The 21,195-nt window shown below is 41.1% G+C and overlaps 1 protein-coding gene across 1 annotated transcript; it reads left to right on the top strand.

The window, feature by feature from the left end:
• The first annotated feature begins 9,844 nt into the window (after positions 1–9,844).
• LOC139590626 (astacin-like metalloendopeptidase) lies at positions 9,845–19,278 on the top strand. The gene is made up of 11 exons (XM_071428377.1): positions 9,845–10,382; positions 12,860–12,876; positions 13,256–13,280; positions 14,132–14,203; positions 15,006–15,140; positions 15,768–15,885; positions 16,618–16,796; positions 16,922–17,006; positions 17,363–17,490; positions 18,479–18,594; positions 19,006–19,278. The coding sequence occupies exons 1-11, from the start codon at positions 9,845–9,847 to the stop codon at positions 19,276–19,278; spliced, it is 1,686 nt and encodes a 561-aa protein (XP_071284478.1).
• The last annotated feature ends 1,917 nt before the right edge of the window (positions 19,279–21,195 follow it).

The raw sequence follows: 21,195 nt of genomic DNA, 5'->3' as shown, positions 1-21,195 counted from the left end.
GTTTGATCCTGTCCCTTGACATAGAGACAGAGAACAAAGAGGAGGAAATAAGTGAAGATAAGAAAGAATCACATCTTCTAGTTCTGAACTTGAGAATTTATATTCTGTTCACGTTCACCTCTAGCCATTCCTTGTGACCCATAAGATTTTGTCAGGCTTTGAAATATTTTCCATGACACTGCTATTACACAAATTTCAGCTAGTACTCTGATAAAATGAGTTGGCACAAAAGATCATGAAGCCAGACCTTCCAGTCAGAGAAAAACACCCTCTACAAAAACAGCCTTTTCAGAAAACAGCCTCCAGCTATCAGGATAGATGCCTTTCACCAAGTAAACTGCAGAAGTGGCATGGATCTGTGCTTACAGTATCCTTACTCCTCTACTGCTCTGATCCCTCTGGCCTCCATGCCTTCTTCCTTTGAAAGAATTCAGATAGGGAGTTGGTTTTGGTTTTTGCAGAAATATATGCTATGTTTAGCTTTTCAGACTGAGATCACAATGAGATCTGACTTCATCCTGGTCAAGTTTGATAGGTGTTTGCTGCTCAGAATTGATGTTGCCCAGAGAGGAATAGAGCCATAGGTCTCACATTTCACACTACTGCCAGCACCTTTATTGACAGCTTTGCAGTCAGGCCTAATCTAAATGATCGTGAGACAGCCACCACCTTCAGGATTTAGGCACTTCTGTGATGGAAATCACAGGGGCATTGCCTGTGATTGCCCCAGAGGGCTGTACTTGCTTAGTACACACAATCTTCAAAGTCATTGAGGCAAAACCTTTCCCTAACATAAGACTGAAAAAGTTACATCCAAATTTGAAAGGAGCCCTCCCATGTATGCTCCTTTCAGTAGCTCTAGGAAATTGTTTCCTTAATTTTCACAACTGCCCAAATTACGCTTCAAAAGACTGTCCTCTCCCCAGTGGGCTCACTGACTTGAAGCCCTGTGTCTTCAGCTGCTCCCTAGCTGCTATCAAAACTCTGGAGTAAAGAATCTGCAAGCTGCAAATCTGCAAAGTGGGTCAGAGGCTCTTCCCTGGGTCTGGTAGGAGGAAACCTGACACAGCAATGATGAAAAGTAAAACTCTTAGTGCAAATTCCCTTACTTGACTTAGTTATTTCCACACTGGTTTCCACAGTCTCTACTTCACTGCCGTGCTTACACTGGCAGCTCACTGTCTTTTTTTCCTGAACACAACTATGGCATTCAAAACTCAGTTGTATCCTCCCTCTGCTTTTATAAACCTTTCCCTCCTCCTTCTCTTTTCCCTTTTATATATTCATTTTGTAGGCCTTCCCTTTTCTTCACCATGTGAGAATCCACTATCGATTGAGAGGCTAGATGATTCTTCTTTCTCTGTACCTTATCTCTACTTAGTCTTTTCCTGATCCATTTCCACTGTCATGTTTCATAAATAGATTACAGATCCCATACCAACATTTGGTTAATCTATTTTCTTACAATGTGAAATCTCAGGCTGACGCTGATGTCTTTTCCCAAGAGACTTCAAATGAGCTTAAGCCTAATATGATCATATTAAAACTCATGATTTTCCCATGCAAGTTGCCTTTACCATCCAACATCTTCTCTCACACCACTATGTATCAAAAACCCTCATCACTCAAGCCCATACATCTTGGATGTCCCCAACACAGCACACACTTGTCACATCAGCAGCCAGTTTGCACTTTCTTCATCACTGTCAGGCTCTTGTCTGTACAGCTTAACTCCTCTGAAGTACCTCTGAAGTTCCACTGAAGGAGTTTCATGGCAATATCAGGCAAAAATATATGATAAAGTTTAAATCATGCTGAAGCTGTGCTTTAGAGGCTTTAGAAGAGAAAGAGGTTTTGTTCCAATAAAGTTTAAATTTTGCATTTCACCTAAATTGTGGCAAAATACATGAATCTTGTGTCAAAATTTCTGTTCAAAGTTGTGACACACTTGGTACCAGACAGTAGGAGGGAAAGGTCGGCCCCTGTCTGTGGAACAGGGACAGTTGTGTAATCTTCAGCAGTTGCATGGCAGGTGTGTAGGAGAGATGGCTGCCTACAACATCTTACCCAGTCTGGCTTTCTCTGCACAGATCAGGAAATGATGGGGGCATGGAAACCACACCATGATTCATATCTAACCTTTTTTTTTATAACAACCATGTAGATGGTATAAACATCCTGAAAATCTAGGTAACTTTGTTCCAGACACAGTGGAATGCACAGAGCCTACTGGGTCATACTAATGGCCCCATGAGGAAGCTCCCAAACCCACTTTGTGTCATGTCACAGCCAGAAAAAACCCAAGGCACATGACCCCAGTCCCTGCCAAATGTGGTGCCACAAACACACACATTGCAATTTAGGAAATACTGCTTAATGAAAGGCTTCTTTAAATCACCCTAGGATAACCATGGGCTGCAGTAACCATACACTGGAGTGTGGAAAAAATATCATTGTCTCCTAACAGCTCGTAATTTAGGACAAGTGTCTTCAGTGACAGCAAAGAACATCCCCATTCATTTCAGTTTGTGAGTGCTTTAATCAAATACACCCATGAGGAGAGACACATGTGGTCCTGCTCCTGTGAGGACCAGTAGGTCAGCTGCCCACTTAGTTTAATGACTGGGCAAAGAATGAGAGTTTTTCTAATGTATTGGGTTAACAGGTTGACTTGACTATTTGATATATGTATTTCTTTTTCTATTTGCATTTTACTGTTCTTTTCAGTTATGTCATTGCACAAACCAGCCACTTAGTCCTTTTTCTTTCAACAGATCTTAAGATATCAGAATTGCAATGGTCCGAGGCTAGAGCCATAATTCATTTAATGGCAGGCCACAGAGACCTCTATGGCCCTCATAAATTCTTGGAGAGAAGAACTCTACATTCTCTTCTCCTTTTTATGATGGTCCAAAACAAGTATTACATGGGCCTCTCTCTCTTCAAGATCAGAAGAGATTATCAGAATAAAGAAAGTAATAAATACTCCACCCTTCTCTCATTTGCAGAGACTAACCACTTTGAATATTTCACATCATTCACTACTTCAATTTCCTACAAAAAGAATTTATTTATTTAAAGGAGAAATACAAATATCCACACAGAAACTGTTTATGACATTCTTATCAGAGATAGAAGGCAAATACATGTGCAAAGGATGGAAGCAGACCTCTAAGTAGAAGATTTCTCAGAGTGCCTTGACCTTAATTTGTTGTTGGACTCATACTGCATCATGTGCAGATTTACAACAGAACTATCCCTGAAAAAAAGAGCTGCAGTTCAAGTCTTACAGTACAAATAAATGGTTTTCCTGCATACAAACCTGTGAACTGAGAGGTAAATCTGAGTTCACTGAGGAGAATTGAAAAGATTACTCTAAAGCCAAAAGCCTAGGTTCGAAGGCGCTAACATTAAAGTTTGGCCATGCATGTTTCTATCAGCTACTTAGATAAATTTAAAATAAATTATATATGAAAACATAGTTAGGCTTTTTTCTTTAGTGGAAGATCTCAAGTCAGCCTCTCTAATTTATTTCAACTGCATTTGCTCTGAGGAGAGGGATGTGTTCACTGAGCAACAGAGGGAACCCTGGTAAGGACTTCAGAAATTGTAATTGTAGGTAATGTGTCAATGTGCCTTTAATGTGTTCAGTAACTAATGGGATAGTCGCTGCAGATGAGTGGAAAAGAAAGGACCCTGTGGAAGCTTTTTCTTTAATGTAATGGCAGCTGTGAGCCAAGGTTAATGTAGCCACAGCTCCCTTGGGAAGCATCATGGATAGATAATTCATGGGTTGGGTAGCAGCCTCCTCTGTTCCCTGTTAGGTCCGCTCTTCCCTGAAGGAATGGTGAAAGCAACAGACTGGCACCCTCATGCTCCAGGATCCTTCCAGACCCTATGGTAAAAAATCCTGAAATTCCTGGAGACCCAAATAAAATCACTAGTGGAAGGGGGAGAGAGATGCAGACATAAACGTACACCTTCAGCTCCTCCTGCTGCAAAATAGGGAAAAAAAGTTATTTCCTCTCCAGATGGAATTGGTGGAAGGGTAAATCCATGATGGCACATTTTTTTTGGATGTGCTTTTAACAGGAGCCCTAGCATGGCACAGAGAAAGAGGCAGAAATGGGTATCCCTCAGAAACTGAGAGGGGATTAAGGGTGGTTTTCAGATTAAATGGTTAAATCATGAGTGGCAGTGGTAGATTTATTTCCTTGTAAGAACTAAAGCCCAGCAATGAGAGGTGGCAGGGTGGTTAGCCCTGGCCGAGGCTGTGCTGTGCAAACCACCCAGTGACTGTTTGACAGCACAAAGCAGGAAAGCCTTCAGCCTCCCACCCTTCCTCCCTGCCCACTGCAGCTCTGCTGGTGCTGGTCCAGCATCCCTTGCATTAAACCTGCTTGTCCAGTCACTCTCCCTGCTATCCCCAGCTCTGCTGCTGTCCCACCTGGTGGTGTGGCAGACCCTGCTGGTCCAGTCTGGACCCTTGGTCCCCAGGCCAGACCATGCCCCTCAGTGTGGCTGTCTGAAGCCCACCAGGCTTTGGTTACATGCTCACAGCAGACATGGGACAAAACACACTGCTGGCTGTCCTGCATGGCCAGGATTCCTCCACGCTGCATCAATTGTTCTGGTCAGAGCTTCAGAGATCATTGGCTGCTTCTTTGGAGGCAAATGCTCTCTTTGGCAAAAGACTCCTAGAACATGCAAGTGGATTCTTTGTTTCAATAACTTTAAGATTTATTATTAATCTTTCCCATGTGAATATTTAGCCACTAGTATCTGCCTGGATAGCAGGTCGCTTAAAACAAGACAGGCTGTAAGAGCTGAGCTTTAACTCTTCCTGAAGTACTTTTCTGTGGATTCAGATAAAGTCAGAAGTAGCAGTGTCCCAACTCACCTGTTCAGGAGACATGAGAGGAGCTACAAATTATTCTCCCAGAAGAGGAAGCAAATCCATCAGCTAACCTGGTGCATTAGAAAAGAGCAGTAAGAGTGATACAGCCTTCTCAAGACTCCCACTGAAATATTAAAAAATCCTGCTTAGAGGACAGTTGGGAAGCAAATATGTGGATAACAAGCAAAGGTATTGAGACAGGTACTGAGACAAGCAGGAAAGTCAGACAGCACAGCCTTTCTGACGAGGGACAAAGGAAACAGAAGTCAGTGCAGTGATATTTGAGTGAGGGACAATGCCCATTCCCTAATGGATTCTTTATCGGGCAGATCTGTGTACTGTAGAGGCAGAGATGTGCTTTCCACTTGCAGCACACACAGGCAGCTCCCATGCACTCACCTGAGAGGCAGACATGAGACATTTCCTCTGCCTTAGTTAAATTGCCAAGCAAGCACTCAGAAGGGTAACTTTCATGGCATGGTTACTGTAAGCAAAATTTTCCCTGTAGGCAAAAGGACACTTCTGCTCCCAGGAGATCAAACCAAGCAGGGAAGCTGGCTGGCATTGCATAATCTGTCACAAGGAGATCACCCCAGCTGGGGCAGCACTGGGTGTCTCCCTTCAGAGGGCAGAGGGACCAAAAATGACCCCAGGCACTGCTCAAACAGCTTGCACCTTACCCCATCACATGGATTCCTTTGTAATCAGCATAACATTGCTCTGCAGGCTGGAAACACAGTGTAAACCCTTTGATCCATCCTTTCTTCACCTAAGGGCAGCAGACAAATCAGATGGCTTCTCCTGATAAAAGAAAGGAATTTGTTTTTTTCAAGGCAATCAGAAGTTCATTATTAGAATTGTCCAAATTAAAGTTCCAGTTTCCATTCTCCTTCCCTCAGCCCAAATAGCCATTGGATCACATATCATTACAAATGCTAGTTTAATTGCTAAATTATGCTTTGCTAAATTTGGCCTTGAAATCTGATTTTGAAATTAAAATCAACATGCTTTCAACTTTCGTTTTAGAGGTTACAACGTTTTTACTATTCCAACTTGTTTCTTTACCATTTTTTTTTCTATCTCCATATTTTTCTTTTGAAAAGAGGAACCTGTCAAAAACAAAATCTTTTTCTTCATTGTCCTTCTTCTGACAACAATCTAAAGTTCAAAGTTTCTAGGTTTGGCTCTTTGAATAGAGAAGTGGCTAACCAATAGCAAGCCAATGTTGAACATTTTAGGTTTGAATTCTTTCAATAAACAGGCTAGGACTGCAGCTGGAGCTAGTCATTAATATAATGGAGGATGTGTCAGTGTTCTGTTAAAGAACCTGCAAATCATGTGGATTCATTGCTCCAGATGGTGTTAGCAATGACATGGAAACCCCCAAAAATGGAAAGCAAAACAGAAAGTGGAACAGGAACCCAAGAAACTCCAGGTCTTCTCTGGGAGGTAGGATCCAAAGAAGAAATGTGGAGAGGGACGTGAAGGACAAATAAATCTATGAATGCAGCAAGTATGGTTATGGGCACTGGGAAACAGCTTCTAACTCCACTTTGACTTGTCTAGAGCTGTCTTTTGTAACACATGTCAATCTCCAACACAGGGACTTGAAGTCTGTGCTGGTTACTTGTGAAACCCTCAGGAGCTGCCAGCACTTCAATAATACTCTCAACCAGCAAAGTGCAGTACTGGCTGGCATTAATTCCTCTGAAATTGCCCACTCCTAATCACTGCACTCCAAAAAGGTACAGGCAACTTGGAAGGAATGAAAATATAATTGTAGAATCAAGAAGAGTGGAATTATTAGACTAAAGGGCTGAAAGTCCTTTAAGCCAGCACAGAGAAAGCTTGTGTGGGGACTGATTTATATCTGAAAAGTGTCTGATCATAAAGACAGCACAGAAAAGGAAGTGATTTCTGTGTGATTAGGGCACTTGGAATTAGTGAGAAGAAGACAAATGCACTGAGCTGAAAGCACTGCACAGGAGCAGATTTACTGGCCGGAGGATGGGAGTTCAGAATTCATGAACCAAGAGCTCAGTGGAAACCAGAATTCCTTTTCCAAATGAAAGTGAGCCAAAATACTGAAATGTTGCACAAAGCAGACATTCTTGGAAAATGATACTGAGCAATTGTACCTAAAATAATATATTCCTGGTTCAGATTTGTTATTAACCCCAGATTGCATATGTAATTGTGTGGTGTTTATTCATGTGATGCCAATCCACAGCAATTTCAGTTATGTGTTGTGGTCTATACCATTGCTTCAATGGTTGGTTTTAGTAAAGCCAGATGATTTTAAACTTTCAAGATTAGTTAGTATATTACCACGAATCAGTTATGGTAGCCATCACATAACTTCCACAAGCTGTTTGGCATAAAGGTTTCTATTAGTTCCTGGAATTATTTTTTCCCTGCATTTCATGGCACAGCAATTAGTAGCAATTAGTGCAATTTCTTTCCATAATTAAATTGTGATGGTTTACGTTATACTTTGGGAGCTGTTTACAGTGAAAGACTCCAAAGAGAATAACACATATGACTAAATGACATATGACTGAGCAAAATCTGAAAGATTTTTGCAGAGTTGTTGTATCTTTCATGCATCTGCTGTTTTGATTTTGACTACATATACTTGCAGTGAATTTCCCATATCAAAAGAGAAATTTTTTTTTTAATTGGTGTGTCTGTATATTATTTTCTTGGTTATGCCTACAGATTTCTGCAAACAAGTCTAACAGGCATAACTCCAAGTTTTGTGGTGTTCATTTAGGAGCAGTGCTATTTTTTGCTGAGAGACTGCTTGTGGACTATGACACTGTTCAAGTACTTCTTGAGATTCTGATGTTGGTTTTGGACATCTGCTAATAATTATTCAGATGTTCAAAATCTGTGGAATCCCTACTGTCCACCAGAAACTAGGATATACTAAGAGGAGAACTTGGGTCTGACAAAACTTCCCACATGCTTTTCTTGTATAAATGCAAAGACAGCCTCTCTTTGTGAAGTCCTTGTTTGGTTCCTAAGGGTTCAAAACAATTTCTGTGGCATTTTCTTTACTAGAGGTACCAGCTTCATTGAATCTAGTAAAACTGTGTCCTGTTAATGCAATATCTCAATAAATTAGAGTGTATTTTGATTAGTGAAAACAGGTCTGCTGACAGTGCCTCCCCCATGAGTATTGGAAAATAACCAAATATTGAATCTAAATAAGAGGCACAAGGTGATAAGATCTTCAGAACTGGTAGGAACCATGAGTACCAGCACTCCCTCTCATCCCTCTCCCTCTCTTATGTGGTTTTTTTTGTTTTTATTTTTTGCCAGCTGCAACATTTACAGCCACATTCTTAGACCCAAAAAGCCACCTCCCCCCTCAGCACTATTTGTTAGGTTATGGAAAGCATGGCATGCAGCTATCTATTTCATGAACTGTTTAGTTTGTCAGCATAGTAACACACCCAGGATAAAATGTGCTGCATCCTTTTTGCCTCACTCTTTCCTGAGCACAGGCAGGTAATCAGTCATTCAGGAGCAGTATCTTCCCAATAACATGCTACAAAGATGCTGAGATTACCAACCTTCCTATCTTGCTTTTTAAGTTTGTTTAATCCCCTCACTACCTCTGATCCTTCCTTTTGCTCCTGGACTGGTTTTCCCACCTGGGAGTGGTCTGATTTTTATTTTTTTTCCTCCTAAACTCTATTGAAAGCAGATTATATTCAAGTTCCATGTCGCAGTGTGGTTTTGGCATGCCAAAGTATTTGGCATCATGGACTTTTGTTTTGTCCTTACATTGAGTGAGAAACATGGAGAAACATTCTCCCACTGCAGACCAGAGCTGCACAGCTTTGCTTTAGCACAAGGAAGATTTCCATCCCTCTGAAAGACAAATATTAGAAAAAGACACTTAGCATTGCTTATTGAGAACATTTATGTGCACAAAGGACACACAACAGGATTAACATGCTGACAATGGCTGATGCTGATGCTCTTTCATGGCCACAAGGGCCATGTGCCACCCTGCTGTTTATTAACCGGTGCCTGGGGCAGCCTTTCCTTCAGCCGGTGTGCAGACACAGAAAAGGAAAAGTAATATCCCCCTGTGCTGCCTCCCCGTGGGGGTGCTCAAAGTTTATCCCTGGACTTTGCCAATCCAGACTTTCCTAAAATAGTCAGCAGCGTGCACCATAACTTTCCATCACTAAAATAAAGAGTGATGGATGCCTCCAACACAATTCAGATTTCATTTATATCTAATTCCTACTCTTGACTGGGTATGATTTGGAGAAAAATAGATGGAAAGCCTTCTGCTGCTTCTTGATTGACCAACATGGAGAAATCTAGAACCTCTTATTCAGTACAGAAATAAGGAATAAGTGGGTTTCAAACTTACTCTGAGGGAATCTGAGCACCACCATGGTCTAGAGACAGAATCAGTGCGTTTTATAATTCAGTTTCCTTTTCCATGCATGGAAAATGTACTCTGACACAAACCAAAAGTGTGTCAGAGACCAGACGCTTTCCCAGCTACAGCAGCTTCACAAGTGGTTCAGTAAGAGAGCTTTGCTGTGAGAAGAGGTTGCTGTGATAAGAGGCTCAGTGGTTGCTGGTTTGCCTCCTACAAGCATTTCTTGCTACATCTGCTCACTGCTTGCTCTAGACAACGGCCCTCTACTTCTGGACAAGTGCACTCCAGCAAAGCAAATCTGTTAATCATTCTCAAAATGAGTAAGTGCTGCTTATGCTGCTGTTCTCTTTTCCCCTTCTCTGATTGCTGGTCACAGAACTCATAAGGGCACCTATAATTGTCAGACTACAGAAACAATGGAGCACACGAGATGCTCCTGGCATGATGAAACATCAAGAAACACACAGGAAAAAACAAAAATCTGTACGTATAGAACAATAAGCTGTCTCAGGGAAGACACATAAGCTCACTGGGTAGACATGTTCTATGTTTTAAAGCAACACAATAGTGTCACGGCCTTCTGTAATCTCAGAGACATAAAGAAAAAAAGTCACCTACCCTCTGAAATCCTAACAATCCAGTTCTCTGGAGAGTTATCCAGGAACAAGGGTGGTAACAGTCAAACCGAACATTTCAGGAAAGATCCTCTAAGAAGCAGAGGAAATGCGCGGCAGCACAAGCATGAGGCTGAGCCAGCTCTCGAGAGCAGCACGAATGGCCCTGGGCGGCCTAGGGATGCTCACGGCGGCGGCGATAGCGCAGCACCGGGAGATGCCCAGGGGCTAAACCTGCTGTGGAGGCAGCAAAAGAAGTTTGCTTCCTGCTGGGATTCCCATTGGCTGGGGCAGGGTTCCCAGCCCGGGCCGAGCAGGCTCCGCCGCTATATCTGCGGCAGCGCTGCCGGGGGCAGGCAGCAGGGCTCGCACGCTGCTCCGTCCGCGCTGCGCCATGGAGATGAAGCGGTGCTGGGTCCTCGCTGCGCTTCTGCTGCCCGCCGCCCTGGCCTTCCCTATTCAGGTGAGAGCAGCTCCCTGCAATTGTGCCCCATCGCCTAGCTGGTCTGGTCTTCCTGGAGTGAAGCTGTGGAGGCCCACTTTGATAAATTTTCTGCAAGAAAATATTAGTAATATCATAATAAATAAAGGCAATATAATGATTTGGCTCCTCCATTCATCCTGGTTTTGATGCTATTGTTGCTGTATTTGTCAGCTATGGAAGAATAATGCCTTTTACCTGTTGATTTTGCAGGACAACTATGAAAACAGCACAACAAGTAAGTAGGATTTGTAGTGTATTTTAAAAGCACCTGTTATTTCTTGACTGTTTATTACATTCTTGGTTCTGACTCGCTTTTAGAGCATGTGAAAGCACTGACAGGCCTTTTGAATAAGGCTATGTTTCATAACTTGTTATTGAGCTGAGAACAGATGTGTTTTTACAAAGATGTGCTTTACACAGACTTTGGGGCATGGTTTATTGGGTTAATTTAGATGTGCTTTCACAGGCTTGAAAATAAAATTTTAATTAGACATCCTGATACCTTTTCATTAAGTTGAATGTTATAATAAGACTGCTAATCATTTGCCTCCTTTCCTACCTGGGTTCAGCTGTATGAAAAAGATGTCAGGCATCAAAGAAAGCTTTGCTTTGTTCTGGTTTAGAACAGGCTTAGCTGAACAGCTTTTGTTAACTTGCAAAATACAAGGAGATAATTGCAGACCTTCAGAGGTCAATGGAAAGAAAACTGTAGGCAGACTTTAACTACAGCAAGAACAGGCTGGGTGTAATGTGTACAAAGAGAAGACACCTTGGAAAAATTTGCTTGACATAGAGCAAGTCAGTGACAAAAGAACATTGACAAATTCTGCTTTTGAACTGTCATTTATGGCATGGGATGTTGTAAAATTACTGCTCAGTATATTTAGAAGGGACCAAGGGACACTCTTGCTCAAGTTCAAGGTAGTCAGTTGCTCAGACTCAAAGTTGCAGGTTTATTGGGACAAATGCATGCAATGAGTTTTAATTTATCATTGTTACTACTTTTTGTGCTTTTTGAGACATCTTTCAGTATTTAGAGTGTAGGGAAAATGTGAGCTGTATAATTTTGAGAGCCCTATCACACCAGATGTTCATTTCATCAAGGAGATGGCAGACGCCTTCTGTGGTGTCTCATTTGGGTTTTAAAAAGAAGTTGCAGGCTTTATGTGCCTAGGAATCTGGAGCCTAATTTCCACTGACTTTGACTACTCAATTAATCTAGTGCCTCTTGGGTACATAAATTCTGGATCTGTCAAAAATGTTCTTCCCTGCAGAATGTTTTTAGATGCCATGGATCTCTCTGATGCAGCTGGTGGGAACTGACCAAATTTTTCTATAAAAAACCACCATCGTTGCAGTGGACTTCCATTGCCATATAACTGAAGTAACAGCCTGAAAACACAGACTTGAAGTCTTTTTAGCTCAATAAAAGCAATTCTGTTGTGGGTGCTAGATGGAGTCTGAAAAGGAAGACATCTTCTCATTACCTTCAAGCAATAATTATGAAAAAGGAATGGGGCCACAAGGGGTGATAGAGCTTAGTATATCTTTTACTGAGAAAAATTATAGTAAAATTTGGGGCACAGATGGGCTTGGAAATAATAACTGTTTACATGAGTATTCTCTGTTTCAGTGTTAACTAGGAAAAACAAAATTGTTTCATACTTTGACAAGGAAGACTGCAATTATTAGGAAACTGGAAGAGATTGCCAGATAAGCTTGCAGCATATCCATCATACTTAAGAACAGGTCAAACAAACTGTGGTCAGGAATAATACAGATAAAACTGTTTCTGCCTTAGGGAAAGCAGACAAACTGATGACCTTTGAAGGCCCTTCCAACTTTTAAACTTTTTTGATATTATAAAAATGAAGATAAAAATGTATACATCAGGTCAGATTTTCACTTCTGGTTTGTATCTAGAATCTCATATTTGGTAAAAATCAGAAGGCATCACAGTAGAAAGGCACCTTAGAACTCAGAATGGTACCAAGCTGCTGTCAGGTGCATACTGAAGCTGAGATTATTTTCCCCATGCTAAATTATAGCCCCCATCACATGTTATAACCTTATTGTTTGACACTTTGAAACCAGGGGATATTGTTGAGCTGATTAGCCTGCACCTGTTGCAGAGAAAGCTTGGGACAAAGCATTTTTTGTCACTGATTTCTTTTGCAATTTTCCACACTGAAACTGATAAAATGCTTTGCTGATTCTTAGATGGTAAATTCTTAGGATTCTGTTCCTCAGCACAATCTACTAGGAATTTTCATAGTTGTTTGATTAAATATCTTTTTAATTTCTGTGCCTATGCATTAGCTGGTGTACTCCATTCTCCTCCACTCCTCCAAGGGATCTGCCAAAGGCATTCCCATGGCTGAGGAGGTGGATCCATGCTGTTTCACACTGAGAAGTTGCATTCAGAGTCTGATGCTTGTCTTTTTGTCTTTTTGCAGCAACAGAGCCTACTGAGGTAAGGAAAGCTAATTCAGCCCTTCTGATCACTTTGGGGTTCAAGATTGTGGAAAGTAAGGCCAGGACTCTTGGACTCCCCTTGCATCTACATCTGTGTGGCAAAGTTTTCTCTGCTCAACCGTGCATCAGAGTGTATCTGAACCTTATTCCACACTTCATATTGCACTTGCCTGTATGATACCCCTAGTTGCCAGGGTACCAAAGAAGAGTATCTACCACCCCATGGTACTTCTTTGCACATGACACAGTACATAAAAGCTGCATTGGTGAAAGATGCCAATGGTAGCCTGGATGCTGTTGATAATTTATATGTTTTATTATTTGATTTAATGTTACATTATAAATTGTGAGATAATATTAATGTATTGTCCTTGCAGGTTACTACGCAGGAGAATATATATGGTATGTACTACTCCATCTACAAATACATATTTGAGGGGATATACTGATTGTTATCTACTCGGTTACTTCAGAAAATAACACAGGCTTAATACAAATTAACCTTTATGAGGAATTCAAATAAATGCACTCGCCACAATGTTTCATGCAAAGCAAGGTCTCTTGGTCTTGTCCAATTGCTTGGCCTTGCTAAAAACCTCAGCTGTTACTTTTGCTAAAAATAGCTCTGCTTAATTCATGTCCTGAATTAAGCCACTTCTAAAGGTTAGAAGCACAGAGGTCACGTGTTTCTGCTTTTTATTGATGTCAAGACTTGCTGCATAATGCACAGAGTTGGCTGATTTTGCTAGCAAGGCCTATGAGTCCCCAATGCTGGGCTTAGATGGGGACATCAGTCCAACCCATGGAACAGGAATGTAGTTCCAGTTTCATTGATTTTGAGGGTTTTTCAGGAGGTCATCATGTCTGGCAAGAAGTAGCAGGACTGCTCTCCTTCCATTTTTGTTTCTGGTATCTTATGTTGGGGATCTGAGTGTGAGTTGTTCATAAAGAAGTAAAACTGTGCCATCTCAGACCTAAAAATATGATGGCTAGGAAAAGAAAAAAAAGAGAGAATGAAATAATTGAAGGAGAATGGCTCTTGGGACTAGACTAATGCCAAAATAACCACAGCTAGGAGGTTCTCAAGGTTGTCATGAACAAACATCTACATGGGTGAACATCCCTCCAGTCCCTAAATAGACTCTGTAAGTTTTACATGCGTCACTGGAAAAATCATGCATCATCAGAGTAAAAAGTCAGGATTAATATTTCCTCTGGGAATGAGAAAGTGATACTCTTGTGTTTCTGCACAGAATCTCCTTCACCTACAGAGACTGATGAGGAGGATGAAGATATTTTTAACAAAATTCTGAAAGTTAACAAAGGTAATGCCACCAAATTCCTGTCTATAAGGGAGCTGTCTTTTTTGCTTTTTTAGGGTGATGTGGGAGGTACCATGTCTTACCACAATCTGTGCAAATGTTTTTCCTATCTTACACATCACCATGTAAGAGATACCACTGGGATTATGGTGTGGTCTGCTGAAGCCCTATAGCGTCTCAAACTATTGTGTCAGTACTGATGCTCCCAGGTGTGGAGGCAACTGAAAACTTCAGACAGTTTCTTCAGTGTTAGCTTTCAACATCTTTGTCATTCTTTGGACATAAAGAGAAAATGTGGGTATTTGTATGCTTATTTAATAGCCCTTTTTTGGAATGAAGAATGGCACTCAGCCATCGTATGGCTTTGCAGTGCAGTCTCCTAGATGAGCTGCAGTCAGTTCCATTCTTACTGCTCCCGACTTCCTCTTCCCTGATCCTTCCAAACATTTCCTAATCTATCAGCTTGTTTTCCTCACATTTCCTCCTTCAAGAGTCATTCAAGTGACTTTACTTTAAGTAGTCTGTAGAGAGAGACACCAAATATTCTTACAGTTTTCTCCTGACAACTCTCCTCTTTTTGGTTTGCCCACCTTCTTGGGTTTCTTTATTGGCACCTTCTGATTTTGCCCTGCACCTTCCTGGGGAGATATTTTATGCCATTCATTCAGTGTCACATGATGGATAATTAAATAGTACCAGAATAAAACATCATTCTTACTATTGAGACTGCTTGTTTTTTCAGGTGTGCTTAGCAGGTGTCCAGCAATTTATGGCTGAAATATTTCCATCCTTTCTCTGTCCGCAGACAGCTCCCAGCTCCTGCAGGAAGGTGACATAGTTCCACGGAGGAGTCGCAGTGCCATCAACTGTCGCCATTGCAACTGGCCCCAGTCCAGTGATGGGATTGTTCGTATTCCCTACGAACTGGATCCTGCTTACGGTGGGTTTGAGTAGAAATTATTTGTTAAATGGGTTTTGTCCAATATTCTTCAGAGAGAAACTTACATTGAGTGAGCACGCAAAAGCAGCTGAATAAATCAGTTCCAAGGATTTACTTGTGCTGTGCAAACACAGATAAATTTTAAGTTACAAGGACCTGAACCAGAAATATTCATTGAGACATTTTGCCTGCATCATGTTTTGGGACTGATCTCTTGGAGACAACAATAACCATTCCCTCTAATGTTGTCTTCCAGAATGCCTCCCTTTATAAGGTTCATGACTATTACAGTAGAGCTTCAATGATCTGCTTTTCAAAAGTAAAACAGCTTCCTTTAATTGTCTCCAAGGGTCCAATAAGATACATCAAAAATGGCCACTATAATTAAGAACAAGTTGTTGAAAAAAGAGGCACCTGAATACATTTGGACAAATATCTGGATAAAGAGGGTCTTGTGCCAGGCTATTAAAATCTTAAACAAAATTCAGTACTGAGCAAAAAAAGAACATAAGAATCTAGGCTAATGTTTCTGTCCCTCATTTATCCTGTTTTTGAGACTATATGAGATTTTAATGGCATCTGCTAATCTGTGCTTGTGACCCCTAAAATTAACCCTTTCTTCCCCAGAGGAGAGCCATGTAAAAGGGATTCATGATGCCATGGCAGAATTTGAAGCACTGACTTGTATTAATTTTGTGAAGCGCAAGGCAGAACGTGACTACCTCAGTATTAGATCTGCCGATGGGTGAGTTGAATGATAAATTAACAAGTTACTTCTACTCTATTTTTCAATCCTTCCCTACACTGATTCTGTGTGACCTCAGAAAAAGCTTTTGTATTATCACAGTGCCAAGGTATCTTCCTTGGGTACCTTACTAGGGCAAGGGCTCATCAAGTACATCAGGAGCTCACTGTAGACACTGAAATAATACAAACCATGGAAAAGCACCATTAAGGGGGAAAGAATGTCTAAGCTCGTGTTTTCTGTGTGGTACAGTGCACACTTCAGCACAACATATATTGAATACTGTAGGTCCTATCTACAAAAGTAAACCCTTATGAAATAAACAGTTCTCTGAATCACACTATTGATCATCAAGCTCAGAATTAGACCTTATGAGAAAGTTGTTCAACACTTAGCCTGAAAGTGTTATCTCCATCTTATCTCCAGCTCTGATACTGTCTTTAGTATTTTGAAAAAAAAAAAAAAAGAATTGTTATTTCAAGAGAGTTGAAGTCACGGTAAAGTCAGAATTCAGGAGCCTCTGTGCTAACAAAAGTTTTCCATTTAGCAATGATCATACACTTTGTTCTTTTATATGCCATGGTCACTTTTGCACTCTGACTATCACAGTGGAGAGAGCAATCCTTCCACTCCCACAAGAGGTGTGTGAAGTGAGGTTCTCTGTTCTGCCTCTTTGCCTGCCTGCCTGCCAATAAAAATCCTGTAAGTCTTGTTGTTCAATGCCTCTCTCAGCTGCTGGTCCAACTATGGGAGAGTAGGAGGTGGACAGACTGTCTCTGTGATGAAAGGAGGCTGCATGTGGAAAGGAGTAATTCAGCATGAACTGGAGCATGCTCTGGGGTTTTTGCATGAGCACTCTCGAAGTGACAGAGATAAACACGTAAAGATCATGTGGGAGTACATCAGTCCTCGTAAGTACTTTGAAGTCCTCAATGCAGGAAGTGGTATAGACACATCCTACTGCTCCCAGCTCTCCCTTTTCCCCTGAAGGGAGAAGGGAAGAAGTACACTCTAAGTACAATATCATATATTACAGCTGACAGACCAGACTTCAAGAAATTTGAAAACTCCAATAACCTGGATCTTCCGTATGACTATTCCTCAGTAATGCACTATGGCCCGTAAGTAGCAGCATGGCATTACTATTTCAGGAACTCAAATCTTATATCAGAATTAGTTTCTATCATAACTCTTTCCTAACTATCAGTTTCCCCAATTCCTCTTCTGAGAAAAACAGTGTGAGTCAGTTCAGACCAGCTGCTCCCTAGGGCTGGGATACACTGTCCCTTAGCTTACCATTAGGGAGCCCTCCACTGCTGGGCTTGGGAGCAAAGGAGGCCATCTGGACATTGACTCTGCTTACTGTGGACATCTCAATGAGGCCTGTTTAAACAGCACTATTAGTCACAGCATCCTACTGAATCCTGAAAGAAGTTATGGTGCTTAGAGAGCATTGTTTCTCATGGGTTTTTTTCAGATACACATTCAGCAATACCACTGGGAAAGCAACTATTGTACCAATTCCTGATAGATCAGTACATATTGGACAGAGACAAGGGATGAGCAACTTGGATGTGGCCAAAATCAACAAACTTTACAACTGCAGTAAGTATCTCCAGACCTCCCTGTTATCTTCAACTCAGATCTGGGCACGTGGCAGAGACAGCAGTTTTTCATCAGACTGTGAGACTATTCTCATGAATTCCTGGTACCCACTAGGGTTACTCTGGGAGGGAATGCAAAAGTAAAGCTGGAGGCACATTGTGATTAGTGAGAAAATGGAAACTGCCTCTAAATTAAATCAAACACATTTGCTATTAGCATGAGTGGCTGCTGTGCAACTAGACTAACTGCATGCCACATTTTAAACTTAAATGGAATAATTTGATTTCTTACAGTTCAGCAGACAACTATAAATCCCAAAAGAACCAGATATCACCACTCCTCATGGCAGCTGGTATTTAAGACCTGATCAAAAACAAAACAGTTTTATGCTCCTTTGAACTTGAACAGTTTCATGTTGCCTTGTCCAGTTTTCAAAAGTTTGTCATTCTAAGTTTGTATGTTTAAACTCTTTATACGTAACCTCTGCTAGAAGAATTTTTTATATACAATCACAGAAATTTGTTCAATCAAAGGAAAAAAAATGATGAAAGTATTACCTCTTGCACCCCAAGTGCTCCTCCTAGGCTTAGAATTTAAGCATTGCAGAAGCATCATATTTGTGCTTGACTCTTCTGACATCACTTAACTTCCCCTTCTGAATGGAAAACAGTGGCACCAACTGCAGTGAATTGAAACCTCTCACTCTTTACAGAGTTGCAGAAGGAGATCTCTTGCTAAATGAGAGAGCTAATCAATAAATTGAATGATTTTCAGAGCCCTACTTTACTTTCCTCTTTGATGCATTATGTGAAATATTAGGACATTAGGACAACATGAATGCTCCTTTTAATCAAGATGTACCAGTACTCTGAAATGAATGCTGATAGACCAGAAAACAGAGATCAGTCCATTCTGAAGAGATTGTAGTTGTGAATGAACTACTACTATGAAATCTTCTGCAATCCTGAAGCAAGCATTTTTCCCTCAGGTCGCTGCAGCACTATTCTTGATGGACCTTCTGGGTCACTGAGATCGGCCAACTACCCAAGGAATTACTCAGATAACACCAACTGTGTCTGGCTCATCCGAACCCGATCCAGAAAGGTAAGCATAGGTTAAGAGTGGTCTTGAAAGACAGCTGAGCTTCTTTCAACGTTAAGCATCTTGTGCTCTGTACAGCAGTTACCAGATGAGAAAAATTTCAGAATCGTTTCTACTTCTAGAGAGGTATGTGCTAAAGCCAGGTGTAGACAAAGACAATTGAGAGTTGTGATTTTGAAAAATCTCCACAAGTTGGGCTTCAGGTTTGAAAAGTCAGGACAAAGCTCCTTGAGCATGGGAGCATTCAGTGATTAGATCTGAACCCTGCAACTTCAGGGGAAGAGAGGCAAAGCTGGGTAAGCAGCTCTAGTCTCTGAGTCTGTGCTTGGCTCAAGTTTAGGTTCTGTCTGTTTTAAAGGACATTCCGTGAAAGTATACTTATATATTAAAAATATATTTTCTCTTCCCTTCCAGGTTTCCCTGTACTTTCAAGCCTTTAATCTGCAAATAACTAAAGGTTGTCAGGGTGATTATGTTAAAGTTTATGATGGATCCAGCAAGTCTTCTCCAGTTCTAATGGACAAGACCTGTGGATCAAAGATCCCCAAAGGCATAGTTGCTTCCAGTAATCTTATGCTCGTAGAGTTCATCACAGATGGTGCCCAGACAGCTTCTGGTTTCCAAGCCACCTTTACTGCTGGTAAGTCTGAGAACAAGGAGAATGGCAAGGAAAACAGTCCATGCTAAATCAACCTTTCTGTTCACTCAGGAAAAAACTTGAAGAACTGCTCTCCATGAGGGTCATCACTTCCTTCCTTGCTTTTGACATAAGAGATTAGTTCTACACTGTCCCCTTTTATTCATTCATGCAGATGGGGCCACACTCAGGTTAAGTGGTGTTAGCCAGGTGATTCACTGTTCCCCTTCCCTCAGATATGTGCCATTCCAAAGCATGTGTCAATAAGGGCAATCAATTTAATGACACTACAAGTGTTACTAGCACAGTAGAAAGAGAAGAAATCGTAATGCAGCATTTGAATATATCATTCCCCTGGAAAAGGTGCTGTTTTCAATCACACAGTTCAGATGGTGAGACAGATCTACAGTGAATGAAGTCACCCAGGCCCTTGACAAGAAGAGAGGCAGTATTTCCATGGTCAGGATTCCTGGAACCTTTCCAGCTAGAACACATTTTCTTCAGTCCCATTTAATTAAGAACTAAGGCCACAACTAAACCACAGGCTTTCTAGTTAGCGTGTACCAGCTGGAATAAAGGAATTCCTGTGTGTGTGACTGCAGCCTATGGCAACTGCACAGCAGTGCAGCTTGTGCTGGGGGGAAAGGAAGCTCAGCTGTGTCATGCAGCCTTGTATCTGCCATGGGATAAGAACAAGCATGCAGAGTTTGCATGAATCCACTGAAATGCACTAACTTGACCATATAGCCAAACCAAACCAGAAATTTTGCATTGTCTCTTTATAATATCTGTTTCTGTCCACTGCTGCTATGGAAGGAAAGAAAAATTAAGAAACTGCATGTGCCACTTTGCTGTGTCCACAAATATAAAGCAATCTTAGCTGCCAGATAAAATGTGATTTAGTATATACGTATTTTAGAGATGCTACACTTTGTCCAGAGACTTCTGAAAGCTAAGTATTCCCTCATTTCTTTTACAGTGAGGACCCAAAGAAGATCTAGCATCCACAACTGACTTAATGAAGAAGAACCTATTCTGTGAATATTGAAATTATGTGTTTCCTACTTCGTTCCTGTCTTGGCTTGGATCAGTATGAAATTTAATTCTATTAAGAATCAAAGTTTTCATCTTCCTGAAAACGTTTATTCCCCAAGCCATACAAATGTACAAATTCTATACATCTGGTGTACTTCTCCTTTTGTCTGCACAGTTAAGTTATTACCTCTTTCTATTTAACAATTGAATAAAAAGCTTCATTAAAAAAGAAGTTTCTGCTTCTCTTTTCCAGCAGTCACTTCCAGCCAAACACACCATCAGCGTGGTCTGACTTCTTAGCCCCTTTGTTCAGTCATAGGGATGTCTCTTAATTATACCACTGACATCATCATGGGTTTAGTTAGTTGGCTGAAGAGATCAGCTCCAAACTTTAAAAACTCATTTTATGGTCTTTACAGTCTTGAGCATGAAAAGGTCTTGGACAGACTTAGGACAGACAGAGTCCTACACCAGCCTAATATTTCCACTTCCAAAAATGACTTCTCTCTTCCAAATTCTGTTATATCCTTAAATCACAAGAAAGGTGGACAAGACTAATCTACTTCCAGGAATGGACTGGTACTTCCTACTGCAGTTTTCCTTGTACAGTTCTGGCAGGCAGGGGACAGCTAAGGGTGCTCGTTTAGCCACAAGCCATTTTTGATCCCACAGAGATGATTAAGCCTATCACAGGACAAGATAATGCTGCCAGAGTTCATGCACATGTTCAGAGAAGAAATCTTTTGTCAAGAAAGTAGCTAAGCTCTTCTCTTCTGATCTCATAAGAGATCTGCAAGAGTGTCGCAACTCCTGGAGTGTTCATTTTATAGCCTTGCCTGCAATCACACTTTTAAAATTATATTCCCTTGACCAAGACATGCCTGTAAGTGATCTGAGAAAAAAATAGACTGCTATTTTAATTTGTAGTATAG

This window comes from Agelaius tricolor, unplaced genomic scaffold, assembly GCF_023055355.1.
Source record: "Agelaius tricolor isolate 1412-34295 unplaced genomic scaffold, bAgeTri1.0.p SCAF_5, whole genome shotgun sequence".
NCBI lineage: Eukaryota > Metazoa > Chordata > Aves > Passeriformes > Icteridae > Agelaius > Agelaius tricolor.
This window is presented reverse-complemented; position numbering and strand designations above follow the sequence as displayed.

What these genes read in the sequence shown, in the direction of transcription:
- LOC139590626 (XM_071428377.1), top strand. Translation starts at nt 9,845, where the DNA reads ATGTTCTATGTTTTAAAGCAACACAATAGTGTCACGGCCTTCTGTAAT. An exon ending in CGAACTGGATCCTGCTTACG is followed by an intron (nt 15,141 to 15,767) that starts GTGGGTTTGAGT and finishes TTTCTTCCCCAG; the next exon opens with AGGAGAGCCATGTAAAAGGG. An exon ending in TCAGTAATGCACTATGGCCC is followed by an intron (nt 17,007 to 17,362) that starts GTAAGTAGCAGC and finishes GGTTTTTTTCAG; the next exon opens with ATACACATTCAGCAATACCA.